The sequence below is a fragment of the Anolis carolinensis genome, unplaced genomic scaffold, assembly GCF_035594765.1.
Source record: "Anolis carolinensis isolate JA03-04 unplaced genomic scaffold, rAnoCar3.1.pri scaffold_8, whole genome shotgun sequence".
NCBI lineage: Eukaryota > Metazoa > Chordata > Lepidosauria > Squamata > Dactyloidae > Anolis > Anolis carolinensis.
In genome coordinates this window covers 15,695,842-15,717,639 of record NW_026943819.1, presented here as the reverse complement: position 1 = coordinate 15,717,639, position 21,798 = coordinate 15,695,842, and the positions used below count along the sequence as shown (strand labels likewise).

Sequence of the window (21,798 nt, the reverse complement as noted above, 5' to 3'; positions counted from 1 at the left end):
TACAGTAATTATGCCCATCTTAATATTTAAGTCAAATATTTCCTTGACATTTAAATCCATTGTTTTTCATACAAGCCACTGGAAAGCAGAGAACAAGCTGGCAACCCCAAATGCCAGGAAGTCTGTCACTCTTATTTCCCTTTTATTTAGAAAGGCAATCAATATTTGTTCGTCTCACTGTTTCACTGACTCCAGAAGATACTGCAACGGGCTGATGTAACTAACATTATCTGTTTCCTGCAGCTGATATTGCATAACTTCACTGGTCACAGAAGAAGAAATCACTGCTGCAATGTTTATAAAAAAAGGATTGTCAAAAAGCCCTTCACGAGAACATCTCACAAATGATGACTCCAAAAACAACCTGACCTACATGACCACTGGCTCTGAAGAACAGTAGCATTCAGAGTTGCAGTCCAAAGAATTAATATTTCCTACTTCTAGGTTCAAATAAGGATCATGAATCTTGGGTGTTTGGACATCCATGTTTTCATTTATTCTGTATATAAATGTCCTGTCTCCTCCCTGCAAAAGGTACTCAATCAAATCAAATACAGATAAAAATCAGAAATGGGGAGAAACAATTACGTACTCTTCAACATTTTGCAGATGAAACCCGAGACACGTACGGCCAACCAATAGAGATGGCAAAAGTTATTCATGAGGGAGCATACAAACCGGGAGAGGTCTTAGCAGTTTTCTTTTGCCAGAATCTACACAGACAGGAAAGATCTGCTCATCCTCTCCTATCCCCTCTCTGCTGAGTTAATTGTATACAAAATACTTTTGTATTTTCAACTCAGTTTGTAACAATTAAAATAAGCTTGGGACAATTTTTGTACACATTTTGTACAGATTTGTGCTTTTGAACAAATTGGAACAAAATGTGGGAAAGACCTATGCTTAGCTGAAACAAACTAGAGACAAATTAATACATTTCTAGGTACCAGCTAATGAAACCAATATCAAGTCCACAATGACGATCAGTACTACAAACAGTTCTGCACCCCAGTTACTAGGGTTGAGACTCAATAACATGACAGGCAGGCATGAAACAGGAAATGAAGACATAATGATGAAATAAAAATATATATGTTGAATGTCTTTCTGATATGGGGAGAGGAGAAGTGTTGTCAAGGAGTATATGGCAGTCCTCAATCTCCCCTTTGCTTTTCAACAACCTGTAAGTAATTGAGGACCACCCTGATGTAATCATTTGAGTGTTAGACCTATTTTTCATCTGATAAAGGCCCAAAACTTTAACCAGAATTTGAATCTCCACTTAGCCATAAAATGCACTTTTTATCATGTCAGAAGCCAATTGAGAACATACTGCAAGTCACTTCTAGTGTGACATTGCCCAGGAGATGCCCAGATGTGTTACCAGCCTGCAAGGGGCTTCTCTTATGTCCCTGCATGGGAAGCTAGAGCTGACAGATGGGAGCTCACCCCGCCTCATGGATTCAAACTGCCAACCTTCAGGTCAGCAGTTCAGCTGACAGAGGGGTTTAACCCTGGGGTCCCCAAACTTTTTAAGCAGAGGGCCGGTCCACAATCCTTCAGACTATTGAGGGGCCGAATTATCATTTGAAAAAAAATACAAACAAATTCCTATGCACGTGTCTTATTTGTAGTGCAACAACAACAACAACGAAAGTATACAATATTTAAAAATGAAAACAATTTTAACCAACATAAACCTATTAGGATTTCAATGGAAAGTGTGGGCCAATGAGATAGTCAAGTTAATTAGGATTGTTGTTGTTGTTGTTGTGTGCCTTCAAGTCATGTCAGACTTTGGCTGAGCTCAAGTCTAAAATTAATTATTTATTTACTGCATTTATTTACTACATTTATATCCCACCCTTCTCACCCCGAAGGGGACTCAGAGCAGCTGTATGTACATACAATATATTATATTATTAGCATAACACAATATTAGCATGATATATTACTATATTGAACTATGTAATATATAACATATAATTAATATTATTATATGGTATTACTATTAGTATTATATTGTATAACATAAGATTATTATCAATATTATATGTATATACAATATATTATATTATTAAAACTGATATAAAAATATTATATTATAAAACTGAGGGCAGGGGGCAGGTAAATGACCTTGGAGGGCCGCATCCGGGCCCCGGGCCTTAGTTTGAGGACCTCTGGTTTAACCTATTGTGCCACCGCGGCTCCATAAAAAATGCACTGAGTGACCCTGGACAACTAACATCCTCTCAGCCTCATTGGAAAACGAGACCCTTCTAAACCAGTGGTTCTCAACCTGTGTGTCTCCAGGTATTTTGGCCTACAACTTCCAGAAATCTCAGCCAGTTTACCAGCTGTTAGGGTTTCTGGGATTTGAAGGCCAAAAAATCTGGAGATCCACAGATTGGGAGCCACTGCTCTAAACAAATCTTGTCAAGGAAACCTCACAAGCCAATTTTGAGTTTGCAATCTTATATTAGGGACAACATTTTTACTATGCCATTATTTATTATCGGATTTGAGCATCCATGGATGTGGATATCCACAAGGGTCTGGGAACTAAATCCCAGCCTATTCCGAAGGTTCATTGTACAAGAAAAGAAATTCACCAAGCACGAAGAAGACTTTCCTGACAGTAAGAGCTGTTCAACAGTGGAATACACTATTTCAGGATATGTCGGAGTCTTCTCTGGACATTTTTCAAGAGAAGCAAGAGTTGCTTTGATTGTTTATTCCTGCATGAAAGAAGATTGGACTGGATGGCCTTTGTGTTTTCTTCCAACTCCATGACTCTGATTCTATGATGTACTCAAGCATTCTGTTCACACAATGGCCAAGCTGTTGCATATACAGGGAGAAAAATACTGACTGCCAAAATCCTACCAAAAATGATATTACATGCTTCTCAGAACTGTAATATTCCATTGGAGGGATTCTGGATTATCAGAAAGTTTCCACTGCCCACTGAAAATAACATCTGTTATCCGTGCTTGATTAAATTAGCTTTTCACTCCAACAAACCCATTAATATTTTAAGACCTAATAAGTTATTGTTGACTGAACAAAACAAAGAAGCCAGTGGTGAACACTGCAATTTTCCATGAGAACACCTACAAAAGTGACACATATATTATTGTAGGGTTTGGAAATATGGAAGGTGAAAAGCGAGAAAGGATCCAATATTTCTTTTCTATTGGGCTCTAACATGGAGTCAAACTGAGTCTTCAGATTCGGATGTTGAATCCTGGAATGATGACAGGAGAGATGGACATTTCTCTATAGTGTAGCCAAAATAATGTATTTGAGAATCCCACATTGGATTCCCTGCACACTCCAGATGTTTTTAGACTATTAATTTCTATCCATCCCAGCGAGAAAGTACAATTACATTGCTATAATATACCATTACTTTTCATTTCAATATATTTTATGAGGTTCCTAAAAACTATGGCACTTTCACATCACATAATTACACATTTTAACTGATAAGGTTCTATCCTTGTTTTTATTGTTCTTCTGATTTTGCGTTGTAATGTATATTATCATTTATTGTATTGTTCAATGTGTTATGATTTGTTGCTCTTTTTATATTATGTCAAATTGTATTGTTCTGGGCATGGCCCCATGTAAGCCACCCCGAGTCCCCGTTGGGGAGATGGTGGCGGGGTATAAATAAAGTTTATTATTATTATTATTATTATTATTATTATTATTATTATTATTATTATCCTGTGTGGTGAGAGCCACGGTGGCACAATGGGTTAAACCCTTGGGCCAGCTGAACTTATGACCTGAAGGTTGGGTTGCTGACTTGAAGGTTGCCGGTTCGAATCTGCAAGAAGGGGTGAGCTTCCATCTGTCAGTTCTAGCTTGTGGGGCAACGTCTCTGTAGACGGCCAATTCTCTCACACCAGAAGCAACTTGCAGTATGTTCTCAAGTTGCTTTTGATACGATTAAAAAAATCCTGTGTGGTCTTGGTAGCTGTACTTTAAGGAGGGGTACTTAGAATTCTCAACCAAATAGGTCCAACGTCTAACCAAACTTCAAATCCCAGGAGTCCACAGGTTGCAACCATGGCTGTCTAAATGGATTCATAACACTACAGTTATGTAGCATGAAAAGTCCCCTGGTCTTTCAACAAATCCTGCAAAAGCACAAGGGCCTGATGGGGTCTCATCCACATTCTGCAATGTGTGTCCTTTGGGCATCAGAGTCACCATTGTTCAGAAGCCCAGCAGTCTCCGCATTGTTCCAAATGTGTCAGGGGAGAAGGCGGTACAAACATCGTCAATGTCAGTCTCAGAGGGAAAAAATGGCCTGGATGACAATGCTTCCTTTTAGATGCACACACACCAGGCTGTTTTACTCTCTCTTTCTCTTTATACAGTTCTCTTTCTTACCAAGAGAAGTTGGCCATAATTCAAGGAGTGCTGGGAAATCTATTCTGCTATCGAGCAGGAACTTCATTCTCCCACTGATATTAGTCCTGCTTTGTGGAATAGCAAATAGCAGCGATTTTGCAGGCATTAATGGGGCTGCTTAATCACTGCCTCCTGTTCAAAGAAACGCTTCTGCATACGTTTGCCAAATATTCACTCTTATGATTCATGGAGGGGAATGGGGAGGAAGGAATCCAGGTAAAGAGTACCTCTGTGTCGGAGATGTTTCCATTTAACACCTCAATGTTTGGATCTCTCCAGTCCTCGGAGATGGATTGGATGTAATTGTCGGTAAGAGCATCCCAAACCCTGGGAGGAGGGAAAAGAAAGCATGAGTATGTTAATGGAGGGAAGCAGCCTTGACAACGGGGGTGCTCCTCTCAGGGCAATTTTCTCAGCAGGCAGGATTAAAAACAGAGCATGAAGCAAACCAGGAATGACAAAGCTGCTGCATCCTCTTCTGCTAAATGACCTGGTTAAAAATAACAAAACCATTTATAACATTTAAGATAAATGTGGCAGTGGAGATAGTAGTTCCACTCTGGAGACCAGGGTTTGAAGGTATATTTCTGAGGAAGACAATTATTAACTACGGTGCTTCTGAGTATTCATTGCTCTCATGCAGTGGTTCCCAACCTGTGGTCCATGGACCACCAGTGGTCCACAAAAACCAAAATATGGTTTGCGGCCTCACCATTACTACTACGGATTATAACACAGCCTGTTCCTGGGGTTATTTAGGGTGCTGATTCAGAAAATTGCATTGGATAAACCACATCAGCTCTAGATTATTAAATATGGTTTTTTGTGGGCGAGCAGATGGCGACTATTGGATAGCATATGTTCTGTATCAGAAATTAGAGCTGATGTGGTCTATACAATGCAATTTTCTGAATCAACACCCCAAATAAACAAACTGAATCTAAAGTTAACCCTTTTGGTACTAATGTTAGAGAGGGTTCCCTGGTCAAAAAAATGCTGGGAACCACTGCTCTAGAGTCTATTTACAGTTTATTTATTTATTTACAGTATTTATATTCCGCCCTTCTCACCCTGAAGGGGACTCAGGGTGGATTACAATGAACACATATATGGCAAACATTCAATGCCAACAGACAAACAACATATATAGACAGACAAGAGGCATTTAACTTTTTTTTTCCAGCTTCACGATTCTGGCCACAGGGGGAGCTGTTGCTTCACTGTCCACTAGTGGCTGTACTTCCTCATTCCTTTCCTCGTGTTTTGCTGGCAGTTTTTATGATGTTGTAAATTAGTTAAATTAGCCTCCCGCATAAAGCGTACCTAAATTTCCCTACTTGACAGATGCAACTGTCTTTAAGGGCTGCATAGGTCAACAGCAAGCCGGGCTATTTAATGGTCGGGGGCTTAACCCGACCCGGGCTTCAAACTCATGACCTCTCGGTCAGTAGTGATTTATTGCAGCTGGTTACTAGCCAGCTGCACCACAGCTCATACTACATGTCCCAAATATCACAGAATGAACCCATGACAGTGAAAGTGGAATTACAGTACTATAATTCTGTAGTGTAAATGGGCCCCTGGTAACAAGTGATTAGAAAGACCTGTATTTCAGTTTTCAAATTAGCATCCCAGTAAAATCCACGAAACTAGCTTTTTATCTCCTATACCACAATCCAGACATAATTATCTCATTCCAACCAGTCAAGATGCAGGCACCTGAACATGCATCAGCGCACACAGTGTTTCTGGTAAGAGCCAATGGGAGCCAGAGAGCATGAAGCAAGATTTGACTCTCTCAGGGCAAGTCCCAAATATTTTGATATCAGTCATGTTGCCTTTTCCAGATTACTTGATGTTTGTTGTTTTCTACCAGAACAAAACTAGCACTATGTTGAAATCTAGTAGAGCAGGATATTTGGCATAAATGGCTTTTGGAAAGGTAAGGCTTTGTGGAGAGACATCTTTAGAATACTAAACAATGTTTCTATTCAGATAAAAACACAAGCCACATTTCTGGGATCAAGCCAAGAAAAGATGGGGAGGGGGAAATCCTACCAGCTGCAGGGGACTAAACATAAACAGGAGTGGAACAGAAACAACAGCAGAAAGAACACAAATCCTGGAAAAATCTGGTCCTTGTAAAGCAAAACAAAGAGAAAGTATTCTTCTGTCCATACAAGAGATGCAGGGTTTCTTTTGCCTGTCAACAAAAGAAGTTTGCTGATATCTGCCCCATAGTTTGCTAATATCTACTGTATTATCACCACCTGACATCCGTCGGGAAGTGGCAGCCAGCAATGAAAGGACCAAGGCATTGACATCTCTGGCCCATCCTCTGTTTGGATATCAGCCAGCAAATCAACATCTTAAATCAAGAAACAGCTTTCTAAGATCCACAGAGATACTCGCAGGAACACCTCAGCAAGTGAGAGTCCAAAAGTGGCAGACTAAGACCCAGAATCTCAACCCATGGCTGAGACCGGATGAGAAACTCCCTCCTGGGCACACAGAAGACTGGGCGACTTGGAAGGCGCTGGCATCATGAGATGCAGAGCCAACCTTAAGAAATGGGGCTACAAATTGGAGTCCGCAACATGCAAGTGTGGAGAAGAGCAAACCACAGACCACTGACTACAATGCAGCCTGAGTCCTGCCACATGCACAGTGGAGGACCTTCTCACAGCGACACCAGAGGCACTCCAACTGGCCAGCTTCTGGTCAAAGAAAATTTAGTATAATGCCAAGTTTTTAACTTAGTTTATGGTTTCTATGGTCCTGGTGAAGGTGGCACAAAATAAGGGGAAGGGAAGAGGGGGGAAAGGCATAACAATAATAAATAAATAAATAAATAAATAAATAAAACCTGTATAAGTAGATAAAAAGGTGTAGTAGAGAGATATGTAGTAAAGTTGTAATGGAAAAGTCTAAAACTGATAAGAAATATGCATAAAGATGTTTTGATTCTGATTTTTCTTTATTATTGGATTGCATACAATGTGATATGTCTGGGATACTGTAAAATGAGGAAAGAATGTATACTTATACATTTTGAATTATAAATTAATAATAATAATATTGAAAATAAAACATGTATAGGTAGATAAAGGGTGTGTAGTGGAGAGATGTATAGTGAAGTTGTAATGGAAAAGTTAAAAGACTGATGGGAAATATGCTTGGGGATGTTCTTGATTTTTTTTGTTGTTGTTGTTGTCGGATTGTATGCAACATGATGTGTTTGAGATATTGTAGAATGAGGAAAGTGTGAGCTTGTACATTTGGATTGATAAATTAATAAAAGCATTTTTTAAAAAATACAATGCAGCCTGATCCCTGCCACATGCACAATGGAAGACCTTCTTACAGAGACACCAGAGGTACTCCAACTGGCCAGCTTCTGGTCAAAGAAAATTTAGTATAATGACAAGTGTTTAACTTTGTCTGTGTTTTTTATATATATATCAAATTAAAACCAAGTTTTAAATTGGTTTTAACGCTTATACATTTTAATTGCCAGAATCCTATTGATGAGGATGGTATGTGGAGACATAATATGAAATTGTACTTGCATATGTCTTTTAATTGTTGTTACAGATGGACATATTCAATGTTCTTTACTGACCAATCCAGTATCTAGAAGAAGCTGTTGTGACAACACATTAGTAAAGAAAGAGGGCAATGAGAAGAGAAAAAACAGAATTACTCCTAGTGGATCTAGTATCCTGGCTAATGTTAACCTTCTATATGTTTTAGCTACACACTACATTTGATTCAATTTGTAATCCTATCTATGACCTCGTTTATAGGGGGAAGTGGGTTATAACTAAAGTTAACAACAAATAGAGGAGGAGGTGAAGGGTAGTCTTCCTCCAGACAGGTTCTCTGTTGTCCAAAGAAAGCATAACTATGGGGAGCTCGCTCGCTTCCTTCCTCCTTTCCTGAAACAATAGCTATAAAGAACTTTGCAACAAGAACCAGTGCCTGTATTTCCTTTTCCCCAATTTCCATTCTCTTTTCTTCTTGTTTTTGAGAACAGTCTTACTACTGACCTCCGTAATCAAATCTGGGCCATTTTCCGATGAAGCGCGGGACACAAATTCTAAGAATAACTACTACTACTCACTCCTCATCTTGTAAATTTTCCTCCTCTTCTTGTATCTGAAGATGGTTTTTCACAGGGGCCAAGTTCTCCGTTTTGGCATTGTAATTCCGAAAGCAAACGTTGAGCTTCTCGTCGAATTCATTCACCAAGTCTTCCATGGACTTGAAGCTGATGATTTCGGAGGAGAAATTCTCAAGCTCAGAAAGCAAGGGGTCTTCCAGGAGAGGAGAGGAGCCATAGAAATAACACGATTTCTCTTCCCTCTCCTCTATGTAGCATGGCCTCAGGTCTTCAAACTCTTCATCCAGGCTCACCAGAGGGGCCTCCATTGTAGCTTGGCTGGTGGAAGAAGGATGACCTCTGAAATTACAAAGAACATCAGTGAGTTGCTGCAGTGCTATATGGTCAATCCATGCACATATCCTGGGTGTGTGTCATTTGTACGATCAGCTCTAGCTCTCATTTATTCTTAGTGCTTAGCTTTCTGGAATCTCCAAATTGCAACCAATTAGGACTTTTCTTTCCTGTTATTGAATGGGTATATAGCCTTTCAGTGCTGAAAATACAGAGGCGGGTAAAGAAACAAAGGCCCGCAAGGGATCCGACAACAAACAAGGAAGGAATATGAATTAGCCACAGACACAAGTCTGACATGGCAACCGGAATTTCAAGACCTTCAAGAGCCAATTAGATAAATCAGGAACAGCAGATATGCCAAAATAAATAGGAAGTGATCCAAATGTCTATACATATCTAAACATAAACCTATTGAATCTTAGAAAAAAGGGTATTGGTGTAAAGGGAACATGGTTAAAAGGCACAGAATCAATGCATGATATGTAGGCCCGGGCTGTGGCGCAGGCGGGAGAGCAAGCCAGTGCAATTAACTGCAATGAATCACTCTGACCAGGAGGTCATGAGTTCGAGCCCCGCTTGGAGCCTATGTTTGTTTGTCTTTGTTCTATGTTAAAAGGCATTGAATGTTTGCCTATATGTGTAATGTGATCCGCCCTGAGTCCCCTTCGGGGTGAGAAGGGCGGAATATAAATGCTGTAAATAAATAAATAATAAATAAATGTACAAGTGAGGTTTCCTGGCTGGATCAACAAATCAGATTGAATTGAATTGGCAATCCATAATTATAATTATTAGTGGTATGGAATACTGGACATTTTTAATTCAGAATCATATGTAGGTAAAGGTAAAGGTTTAAGTCCAGTCATGTCGGACTCTGCGGGTTGGTGCTCATCTCCATTTCTAAGCCGAAGAGCCGGCGTTGTCCGTAGACACCTCCAAGGTCATGTGGCCACCATGACTGCATGGAGCGCTGTTGCCTTCCTGCCGGAGCAGTACCTATTGATCTACTCACATTTGCATGTTTTCGAACTGCTAGGTTGGCAAAAGCTGGAGCAATAGCGGGCACTCATTCCACTCTCCGGTTTCAAACCTGCGACCTTTTGGTCCGCAAGTTCAGCAGCTCAGCGCTTTAACACACTGCGCCCCCAGGGCCCCATCATATGTATGGCTTTGATATACATGCAGGCAGACAGATGTTGTTGGGTTCCAAATCTCATTAACATCAGCCAGCCTGAGAAATATAGCAAACACAGTTGTTCGTCATCATTTGTAGGATCACTGGTTCCTCTTTTAGAGATAATAAAAAAATCTCTTCTAATAACTTCTGTGAGTTATTTATGAGTGAAAAGAATCTGCTTCAGCCAGAATTTCATTATAGAAGAATCTGTCAACATATCTGCCTCCTAAAACAATCTGTTAATGCCCCCACTACTCCCTGTGCTATTCATTCCCCATCCCTACTTGCCATGCTGTTCCAACAATAGCTCTGCTTCACTCTTGACCTTGCTACACCAGGGGGTTTTATTATTCTGGTCCTGAACTCTTTCACACATTTTCTATGGAGAATAACAATAGCACCTTAGTTCTCCATGGTTAAGCACAGAGTCAAGACTTTTAAAAAACATGAAAGCTCCAGGGCTGTCCTCCCCTTCCCTCCCCCTGCCAATCACTATCCTTTCGATCCCTCTGCACTGGATTTTCACTGTTGTCATCTTGAATTCCCTTAAAAGAATGCAGTCTCCTGTAGCAAGAATGACCTCCAATTCCAAGAGGACACCCAGCTTCTGGGCAGACAGCAATGGCTTCTGATAGCTGCTTCATTTAACATGCAGAGTTGGATTCCCTTTGGCCACACACCATGTGACAGAAGCAGATGAAGATGGGAGTCAAAGGAAAATGGGGAATTGGAAATGAATGGCTGAGGAAACCGTCGCCACCATTCAACTCTGCCCTTCGCTTCAACATGCGCACAACTCTGCCACCCCTCTCTTGAAGGTTCCCCAGACTTTTGCTTCAAGAATCCTCATCTCTTTTTAGATTATTATAGCAACCTACCTAGAAAGATGTGGCTCCTTTTTAGAAACTCTGATTGGGATGCTGCTGATCCATAAACAGTGCTGGTAGCAGCCACAAAGGAAGGAAAAACACTGGAAAAAACAGCTGCTCAGATACAGCACATTTGGGCTGCCTTCCCTCACTATCTATGAAATACTACCCTGTTTCCCCAAAAATAAGACAGTGTCTTATATTATTTTTTGCTCCCAAAGATGCACTAGGTCTTATTTTCAGGGGATGTCTTATTTTTCCACAAAGAAGAATTCGCATTTATGGTTGAATTTTTAAAAAATGATCATTTATTATCTACTGTACAGTAGTTGTCATCACAAAACAGCATAACCAAACTGTGAATCCTTTCAAGAATTTCTGTATCATATTTTATTGCTATACTGTTTTTAAATTTCTGTTTTAAGTTTCTGTTCGTATGTAAATGTATGTTGTTGTTGGGCTTGTCCCTGTGTAAGCTGCCCTGAGCCCCTTCTGGGTATACAAGAATAATGTTATTATTATATTATTATTATTTCTTGTTACTACCTTTATTTCCACGTACAACAATCTATGGTATGTACATTTATCAATCCTGCATGCTTCCAAACAAAAACTTTACTAGGTCTTACTTTCGGAGGACGCCTTATATTCAGCAATTCAGCAAAACCTCTACTAAGTCTTATTTTCTGGGGATGTCTTATTTTCAGGGAAACAGGGTAATGGTTATAATGGTTAAAGCCGTATGTGCCTTTTGGGTTCTTTGGTGCCTCCGCACCCATAAAACCTACATGGGAGCATTTTCGGTCCAAAAAATCATCCTTAAAAGGGTTTAAAACAGGCATGGGCAAACTTCGGACTTCAACTCCCACAATTCCTAACAGCCTCAGGCCCTTTCCTGAGGCTGTTAGGAATTGTGGGAGTTGGAGTCCAAAACACCGGGAGGGCCAGTTTGCCCATGCCTGTTTTAAATGCTGCAAAATACAACAGGCTTGCTCCCACTCACCACCAATTTAAAATGTGATCAGAAAACAGCAGGAGGCCAACATGGAAGTGATGTCATGTCACTTCTGCTTAAAGCATGGTGGATGTAATGTGCCTCCCTGAGGTCTTGGCCTGTGAAAAATGGTCTCGCCTCCAGTCCAGCTGCTCACCTTTCGTTTACAGCAGTGGTTCCCAACCTGTGGCCCGTGGACCACCGGTGGTCCCCAAGAACTAAAATATGGCCACCATTACTACACCACTGCGATGAGAGTGACTGGTCTCACAAAACTGTCTTTTTTTTCTTTTTTTAAATATAATTTTTATTCAAATTTTCTTTCGTGTACATACATTAAAAAGAGTGGGATAAGTGAATATTAAAACAACAAAAAACAAAAAAAAGAGAGGGAGAAAGAAAAGAAAAGGGGGGACACATCAATTACATAAATTAAGAACATAAATTAAATAATAAAAGGGGGTTAAACAGGAAAATAAAAAATAAAAAATTATGTTTGTCTTTCCGCTTTTTGTTCTTTGTGGTTTAGTTTTTATTTCTTTTCCTTTCCCCTTTTTTTAATAGTCTGGTCTAGTTCTGTAATATCTTTTCTTCGGGTTCTCCTTTTGCTTATTTTTCCTTTAACTTTTTCTTATATTCTTCATATTTTTCCCAGTCTGTTCATTTTATTACATTTCCTCTATTTGCTTTCATTAAATATGTTAGTTTATCCATATCATATATATCATCCAATTTCTCCAGCCATTGCTGTTTTGTTGGGATATCTTTTTGTTTCCAGTGCTTAGCAAAGGTTATTCTTGCAGCTGTCACTGCATAGGTAAATATTTTGTCCTCATTCTGATTTAAATTTATTGTATTTTCCGTCAGTCTAAGTAAATAAGATTCTGGCTTCATTGGGAATGATTTTTGTAGTATTTTCTGTGTTTCCTCATGTATTCGCAAAACTGTCTTATAGTGCTGAGGCAATGGGGTTTTCAGGAGGGGAGAGGCTGACTACTCACAAAAGGTGCGACAATAAGACTCCTGACTGCTGCTTCTCCTCCTCCTCCCTCCCCCTGAGTGGAGCCGTTCTATATGGCGCCTGGAAATGGGAGCACATCGATGTTTTTGTTTTTAGACCTGTTCCTGGGGTTATTTGGGGTGCTGATTCAGAAAATTGCATTGGATAGACCACATCAGCTCTAGATTATTAAATATGGTTTTTTGTGGGCAAGCAGATGGTGACTATTGGATGCCATATGTTCTGCATCAGAAACTGGAGCTGATGTGGTTTATCCAATACAATTTTCTGAATCAGCACCCCAAATAACCAAACCAAATCTAAAGTTGACCAAAAACTGATTTGTAACCCTTTTGGTACTAATGTTGGAGAGTGGTCCCTGGTCAAGGTGGTCCCTGTTCAAAAAAAGGTTGGGAACCAGTTGTTTACAGAAACCAACCACAGACAGTCTGACTACAAAAAATGCCAAGGCAAGTTGGCATGGCCATATTTACCTATTGATGCAAGGCTCCAGCAAAGAATCCACTAGTATCAGGAACTTCCTGCTTCTCCTCTTTATCCTGCATGCCTCAATGCTATTTCTGGCAAGTGAATGTGTGGCAGAAATGGAGAAGGAGAGAGGAAGGAGGAGGTGGAAGGGAAGCAACACCAAGAATGGTGACCCACTGAAGGTCTCGTGCTCAAATCTCTTCCCGCATATCTGGAGGCTGTTTTATGCCAACTCCTTAACCAGGAACTTGCAATTTTGGCACACTGAAGCACAGTTAGAGAGGGCTATCTGTGATACTGTGAATGAAGAAACAGTTTCAGGTGACTCTCATGGATGAACCAAGTCATTAGGAGAAACAACAAGCCCTCCAACCTCATTTGGACACTCTTGAGTCTGTTTAACAAAGTACGGGAATTCATTTGAAGCACTGTTAAAGGAAATCTTCTTTTCCAAGGGCTGGCCAATTTAAGTCTATGAGCATTTGCAAAAAACAGAATGCATAAAATGCACTTAATTGAAAAATATGCCCAAAGACAGTTAAATTAATCAGAAAAATCCTAACAAACTTATATTAATATGGTAAATAAATGAATAATAATAAATTAAATAAAAAGAAATTTTCATGTGTGAAAATTAAAAATAGAGGGCTTGAAACCAGATATAAACAAGGTTAGGATTAGAGAATGGAAATTATGTTCAGAGTAATGTGTTTGGGACAGAGCACTGTAGAGTTGTGTGTGCACATTTGTGTTTTCAAGACACCTTTTAACTTATGGCAACCCCATGAATGCCATCGGGCTTTCTTAGGTAAAGAATAACTGAGGTGGCTTTACAGGTCATTCCTGTGTCCGCAACTTTAGCATTATAACATATACAAAATACTAACAATAACATCAAATAAAAATAAATAGAAGGACAAAACAGAAAATATTAAGGACAATCTTTCCAGATAAATACAGGCAGTTAACACACATCTGATTTGCATTCTCTCTGTCTTTCTCTTTTATATTCATCAAAGTTGAAAAGCATGGTGAGAGTAAGAACCTCATCATCCTAGAGCTTGGATCCACTAGATCCACCTTAAATCCACCCTAGGGAGGAGGCTTTAAACAGCTCAGCCAAACAGGTCCTGGGCCTCACCAAACTATAAACCCCAGGAGGCAGAAACCATATTTAAAGTAGATTCATGCTCTAGTGCAAAAGGAATATTGAAAAATGATTGAAAAATATGTTGCAAGCAACCCTAGCAAAGAGAATCCAGAATGCAGGAAAATGTGCCTGTTTGGTTCCGAAGATGCATAAAACTCACATGTGGTTGTTTTGAATTGAAAAAGCAGTTTCTGCACAGAAACCTGCACAGAAAAAAAATCTGTTTTCTGCATGAAAAAATCTGTAATAGAGAAATTATTTTGCACAAAAAAGTGTTTAGGAGATTTGTAAAGAACATAGCATTTTCAGCACAGAAACCAACAAGAACTTTATTTTCTATGCAGAAAATACTATTTCCTGTGCAGGGAATGCAATTTTCAAAACCAATCAATCACATACAGATTCTGTGCAGAAGAGTTTGCAAATTGCACATCAGCTTTGAAAACTAACTGGTACTAACTTTCAAGGCCTTACATGGTCTGGGGCCAGCGTACCTGAGGGCCCACTTATCCCCCTACCAACCCCAGAGATTACTTCGGTCCGAAGACCAAAATTTGCTTGAAGTCCCTAACATACGGACTTACCATTTGTCTTCTACTAGGCAGAGAGCCTTCTCGATTGTAGCCCCTCATTTATGGAATGCCTTTCCAGTTGAAACTCGAACCACCCGAGACTTACTTGCCTTTCAGAAAGCCTACAAAACCTTGCTCTTCCGACAAGCTTTCAATGGGTGAAAAACTCGGGGCTATGTCTGTTTTTATTGTTGCTTTTATTGTTGTTTTTATTGTTTTTATTGTTATTTAAAGCCAAGTGTATTGTTTTAATCTATTTTTGTAAACCGCTCCAAGCCAAACTGGGAGTAGCGGTATATAAGTTTAATAAATAAATAAAAATAAATAAATAAATAAATAAAACTAGCTTTAAAATGCTTTCCATGGGATGATAGGATTTGCAGTTTAGAGAGGGGCATTGACAATTCTCAGCCAGGGAGTGGTAGCGCACCACCAGATCACCAACCCCAGGATTCCATAGGATGTTAAAATAGAAGTTAAGGTAGGATCATAATGGCATCATTATGTACATTGTTGGCAGAGTCCACATTTCCTCACTGTGACAATTTGTGAGAGATATTAATATGGAAGCTGTGCTCAGATGTTTCAAAGCTGTTCATGCACATGTTTTGGACTTCAGTTCCCAAAAGCACCAGCCACCATGGCCAATGGACAGGGATTCTGGGAGCTGTAATTCAAACCATACAGACAGTTATAGCCTGACAGCTATTGCCTCTGAACACTGGATGGAAGGAAAATGCAATGAAATGCAAGCATCAGCAGCAGGCCTGCCAGGACAAGGAGCCGTCAATAGCTGTGCAAGGATGCCAGATGCTGACAGGAGCTCAGGCCATTGCCAGGAGGGCTGTGTTTGCACTCTCTCTAGGCCTCCCTGCGGAGTCACTATCAGAGCTACACTGTCACGGTAAGAGTGCATTAGAGGTCACCTTGCTTTGTGAGCCAGTTGGGAAGAATCCTTTCCCCCTCACTTGTCTCCTAACAAAATAAACAAGGAAACAGAAATGCAAAAATTGTGTCCAGAATGACCTCTTCTTGCTTCCTCCCTTCTTTCTAACCTGTCCATAGGAGCAACCTTGTGCTCACACCACAAGCACAATAGCAATGCATTAGACACCCAGCCATCATTCCTTGGAAATCACACAAACCAAGTTCTCTTTCTCTCTCAGCCCTGAATCATGGATACAGAAATGCTTCAGAGGCCAAGCACAGTGGTTTCCTTCTCAGAGTCAAAACAATTGTAGCACATCACCATTTTCCGGTCATGCAGCAGCACACCCCAAAAATATCCATACTCAGTTGTAAACTGCTTGAGCATCAGACATCTTTCCTACTATGAAAAAGCAAACAAGCCACCATCAACGGTCATACTACATGCAGTGTCATGAATAAAAATCTATGCCCCTGATTCCCAGCACGATCCCCTTTGTCTCACCCAAACACACAGTCATATCCTCCATGCTTTGTGTTGATGTTTGCCATCCACCTCTTTGGCAGTGATGCACATGAGCCACCTGTACATACAAAGCTTCTCACAGAGCCTGTCTCAGACACAAAAGAAGCTGTGTGTATGGGAAGTATCTATGACCCAATCCCAAAGAAGAAATTGTGTGTATGTGGTGTGTGTATATCCCCTTCCAAAACAGGCAAACAATCATCAGATACACAGACATACCCACACAAGAGGACTCTCAGATGGCACACTGTGTACAGTGTTCAATGCCAACAAGAGCCACCATAGATATGCAGCTGCACTGCCTCTTCTCTTCACAAATGGCAAAGGGACACAGCAAAGCCATTTCTCATGTTAGAACAGCAAGCAGCTCAAAAAGTGCCATCAGCCAGGCCTTTTGCAACAAACAATAGGAAGGGGATGCTTCTAAGCCCTCGCATGTGAGTGACGGATGCTGCCTTGCCCCGCTAATCCCCCACCACACCACCCGTCCTAGGGATCACAGACACCTACCTGAGTATAGCAGAAACTCTGCTCTTAGCTCAGCATCCCATCCAGTATGTTCCAGTGATGGAAAGAGGGAAGGAAGAACACCAAATCCCGGATCTGTGATGGGAAGCAGCAGCAGCAGCTGCCCGCCTGCCTTTACAGGAGAGGAAACACAGTGCCGTATTCCCAGCCGCTCCACTGCCTCCCCTTTCTCTGCAGAGCACTTGAACAATCTGTGGGCTCAGCCTTCCTCATCAATATGCATTAGCTCCAAGACACTGACACCAACAACAATAACACCATAGTGGCTTTGAATCCAGATGCCAGGCCCTTCCAAAGACACAGGAGCCCCGGCACTCGAACAAGGGGTGCTGCACAAAGGGCTGCCAGTGTGGGAGAAGGCTCTCCCTTTTTTCAGATATGAAACCCACTCCTGATTATAGTCCGTCTACAGCCATCACATCTTCCAGTCCCAGAGAATGGATGGAATCTTTATAATACAAAGGAATATTTTTCACAGCGCCAGAACTGAAACATCTGCTCCAAGTGTGTTCCTTCCAAGGCTCTGGGAATGTGCCATCCACACTGCAGTGTTGTTATGCCATCTGTTAGTCAGCCTCCAATAAATACATTAATAAATAAATACAAAGCCTGGGAGAAGGCTGCAGAGTCAATGGAGGACATCGCAGGTAGCGTGCCACAAGCTCCATTTGGTGATATTTCAGTGACCATCAGATGCTTCCCCTTTCTGCTTTTTGTCCCTTACGGGGAAAAAAACATTTGATTGAGGAGACTGGCTTGGTAGAAGTGTCACATTTTTCTTTTCATTTAGTTTTCTTTTCTTTGCAGATTTTGAGACATGTTTCAGTTCCAGGCATCACATGTTCAGAGAGAGGTTTTGAAAGCTTGACTGCTTGATTGGTTTTCCCGTCATCCCAAGGATGAGACACAAAGGGTCTTCCAAACATATAAAACATCTCAACAAACTTAAATTTTTGCAATGATTTAAAACATCAAACTACTACATTTTAAAACAGGCCCACTTAGTTGAATTAGAAAGGCCTTTGTTGGCCAGTGGAAGGACAACAGAGATAGTGAAAGCCTAATCTCCCTGTGGAAGGCATTCTTGGAGGCCTTCTTCTGAATACCCTAGAGACCGTGGGTCTGAGACAAAGCCCTCTCCCATGGATCTTAAGACTCAGGCAGACTCATATTGAGAAATCTCTTTAGATAACGTTCACTTCAGCAAAATGACATATATCTGTTTGTTGTATCTTTAGAGATGTTGCTGTTCTAATATCAAGAACAACACATGTGCTGTACTTTGGGTTCCATACCTCTGGTGATGTTGGCTAGGGCCTTTGGGTTTGTAATCCAAAACATATAGCCGGCCAAAACTTCACTATGCCTTCAATCAAAAACACAATTTCAAAACATCTGGCTAAAGAGGCAGATAGCTTCTCAGTCTTCCAAGAACCTTCCTAATGATATTAGCACTGTAATATTATGTTGTAATACAAGTAGGTTGTTATTTGTAACTACTTCTGGTTTTTGTAACTAAGTTCTGGTACTGTTGATTTAGAGCAGGGGTCCCCAAACTAAGGCCCGGGGGCCGGATGCAGCCCTCCAAGGTCATTTACCTGGCCCCCGCCCTCAGTTTTACAATATAATATTTTATATCAGTTTTAATAATATATTGTAAAGGTAAAGGTAAAGGTTTCCCCTGACGTTAAGTCCAGTCATGTCTGACTCTGGGGTGTGGTACTCATCTCCATATATTGTATATACATATAATATTGATAAAAATATAATGTTATACAATATACAGTAGAGTCTCACTAATCCAAGCTAAACGGGCCGGCAGAAGCTTGGATAAGCGAATATCTTGGATTATAAGGACTGATCAAGGAAAAGTCTATTAAACATCAAATTAGGTTATGATTTTACAAATTAAGCACCAAAACTTCATGTTATACAACAAATTTGACAGAAAAAGTAGTTCAATACGCAGTAATGTTATGTCGTAATTACTGTATTTACGAATTTAGAACCAAAATATCATGATATATTGGAAACATTGACTACAAAAATGGCTTGGATTATCCAGAGGCTTGGATAAGCGAGGCTTGGATTAGTGAGACTCTACTGTAATTCTAATAATAATACCATATAATAATATTAATTATATGTTATATGTTACAGTAGAGTCTCACTTATCCAACACTCGCTTATCCAACGTTCTGGATTATCCAACGCATTTTTGTAGTCAATGTTTTCAATATATCATGATATTTTGGTACTAAATTCGTAAATACAGTAATTACTATATAGCATTACTGCGTATTGAACTACTTTTTCTGTCAAATTTGTTGTATAACATGATGTTTCTGGTGCTTAATTTGTAAAATCAGAACCTAATTTGATGTTTAATAGGCTTTTCCTTAATGCCTCCTTATTATCCAACATATTCGCTTATCCAACGTTCTGTCGGCCCGTTTACGTTGGATAAGTGAGACTCTACTGTACATATAATATTACAGTATAGTGATATAGTTCAATATTGTAATATAGAATGCTAATATTGTGCTATGCTAATAATATAATATCAATAGCTTTTGATGAGTAAATGACAAATGTGACATGGCCTGATTTAAGGATGAAGCACGAGGACCTCGGATAAATGGAATTAATTATATATACGTTTTTAAGGTTTTTATAATGTGTTTTAACAATGTTATTAATGGATCTGTTTATATTGTTTTGTTTTTATGATTGCATTTTGGGCATTAAATTTTGCCAATTTTTGTAAGCCGCCCTGAGTCCCCTCGGGTGAGAAAGGCAGGATATAAATGTTGAAAATAAATAAATAATAAATATAATATATTGTATGTACATATAGCTGCTCTGAGTCCCCTTCGGGGTGAGAAGGGTGGGATATAAATGTAGTGAATAAATGTAGTGAATAATTAATTAATTAATTAATTTTAGACTTAGGCTCACCCAAAATTTGAAATGACTTGAAGGCACACAACAACAACAACAATCCTAATTCACTTGACTATCTCATTGGCCAGTAGCAGGCCCACACTTTCCATTGAAATCCTGATAGGTTTATGTTGGTTAAAATTGTTTTCATTTTTAAATATTGTATTGTTCTTTCATTGTTGTTGTTGTTTTGCACTGCAAATAAGACAGGAATTTGTTCGAATTTTTTTTCAAATGATAATTTGGCCCCTCAGCAGTCTGAACGATTGTGGACCGGCCCTCTGCTTTAAAAGTTCGAGGACCCCTGATTTAGAGGGTCTCATAATTAACTGAACAGAACTGCTATTTGGGATAGCTTTGCTCCACTAACCCCCACGCATACTAGTTTCTTCCTGTCTCAAAACTGAAAATAGTATTTAGAGAAGTGAGCATTTCCTCCTAATGAAAGAGAGTAAGAACTTCTCTAATGAGTAGAACATATAGCACTAAGAGAAAACTCTTGGAGACAGAGAATATGTTAGCCATATCAGCAGCAAGCATGTCAGTCCAGTGGTTTTAGATCTACTTAATTTTGAACAGAAGTAGACTTCAAAAGTTGAATGGTAGGGACAATTTTGCTGTTGTTTATTCATTCAGTCACTTCCAACTCTTTATAACCTCATGGACCAGTCCACGCCAGAGTTCCCTGTCGGCCTTCAACACCCTCAGCTCCTTCAAGGTCAAGCATACCATCCATCCATCTTGCCCTCTCTTCCTCTCTTCCTTTTTCCTTCCATTTTCCCCAGCATCATGATCTTCTCCAAGCTTTCCTGTCTTCTCATGATGTGGCCAAAGTACTTCAGCTTTGCCTCTAATATCCTTCTCTCCAGTGAGCAGTCAGGCATAATTTCCTGGAATATGGACTGGTTTGATCTTGCGGTCCAAGGCACTCTTAGAATTTTCCTCCAACACCACAGTTCAAAAGCGTCTATCTTCCTTTGCTCAGCCTTCCTTGTGGTCCAGCTCATCCATAGGTTACTACAGGGAATACCATTGCCTTCGTCCGCAATACCAAGATCTATATTATAACTCCAGGTATATTTACTCAGAAGCAAGTTCCACTACATTGGACTTTCTCTGCATGGTTTATGTTAAGTCTTTTTCAACAAGGGACTCTCCAGATGTCTGACCACAGCTTCCACTGTCTTAAAGACAACTGGCTGTGCTGGCTGTGGATGACAGAAATTGTTCTCCAATGTGCATTTGAGAGTCATTATGGGGAAACTTGGTTGAGGCAGAGAAATCTTAAGTCATATCTGTTCATTGAATTATGAAACACACTGCTTATAGACTTAAAAGCAATTACCGGTATTCGCCTTCTCACAAGTCTTATATATATAAAAGGGTAATGAAATTTCGGCCTAGGACAAAACAACAAAACTAAACACCCCACAACCTTGAAAATTGACAGCACAACCCTTCATCCATGCCTCTACGTTCATACAACAAAAAGAAAAGAAAAATAAAGTCCTAATTAGAGGGAGAGGAATAATTGTTTTTATCCAATTGCTGCCAGTTAGAAGGCTAAGCTCTGCCAACTTGGTCTCCTAGCAACCCACTCAGCCCAGGGGACAGGCACAAGTTCGAAAACATGCCAATGTGAGTAGATGAATAGGTACTGCTCCGGCGGGAAGGTAACAACGCTCCATGCAGTCATGCCACATGACCTTGGAGGAGTCTACGGACAACGCCGGCTCTTC

At 40.1% G+C, this 21,798-nt stretch overlaps 1 protein-coding gene across 4 annotated transcripts in view; it reads right to left on the bottom strand.

The window, feature by feature from the left end:
• The window catches only part of fez1 (fasciculation and elongation protein zeta 1), a 35,426-nt gene extending 17,808 nt beyond the window's left edge, over positions 1–17,618 (bottom strand). For 3 of the 4 annotated variants that reach the window (XM_008119099.3, XM_003226307.4, XM_008119101.3), the window contains exons 1-3: positions 17,099–17,616; positions 8,549–8,887; positions 4,653–4,752 (exon numbers count right to left, since the gene is read on the bottom strand). In XM_008119099.3, coding sequence (XP_008117306.1) covers positions 4,653–4,752; positions 8,549–8,856 — 408 coding nt within the window. In that variant the 5' untranslated portion in view covers positions 8,857–8,887; positions 17,099–17,616. Of the gene's footprint in view, positions 1–4,652; positions 4,753–8,548; positions 8,888–17,098 lie in introns of all 4 variants that reach the window. The other variant, XM_008119100.3, reaches the window with a different exon arrangement.
• Between the last annotated feature and the right edge of the window lie 4,180 nt (positions 17,619–21,798).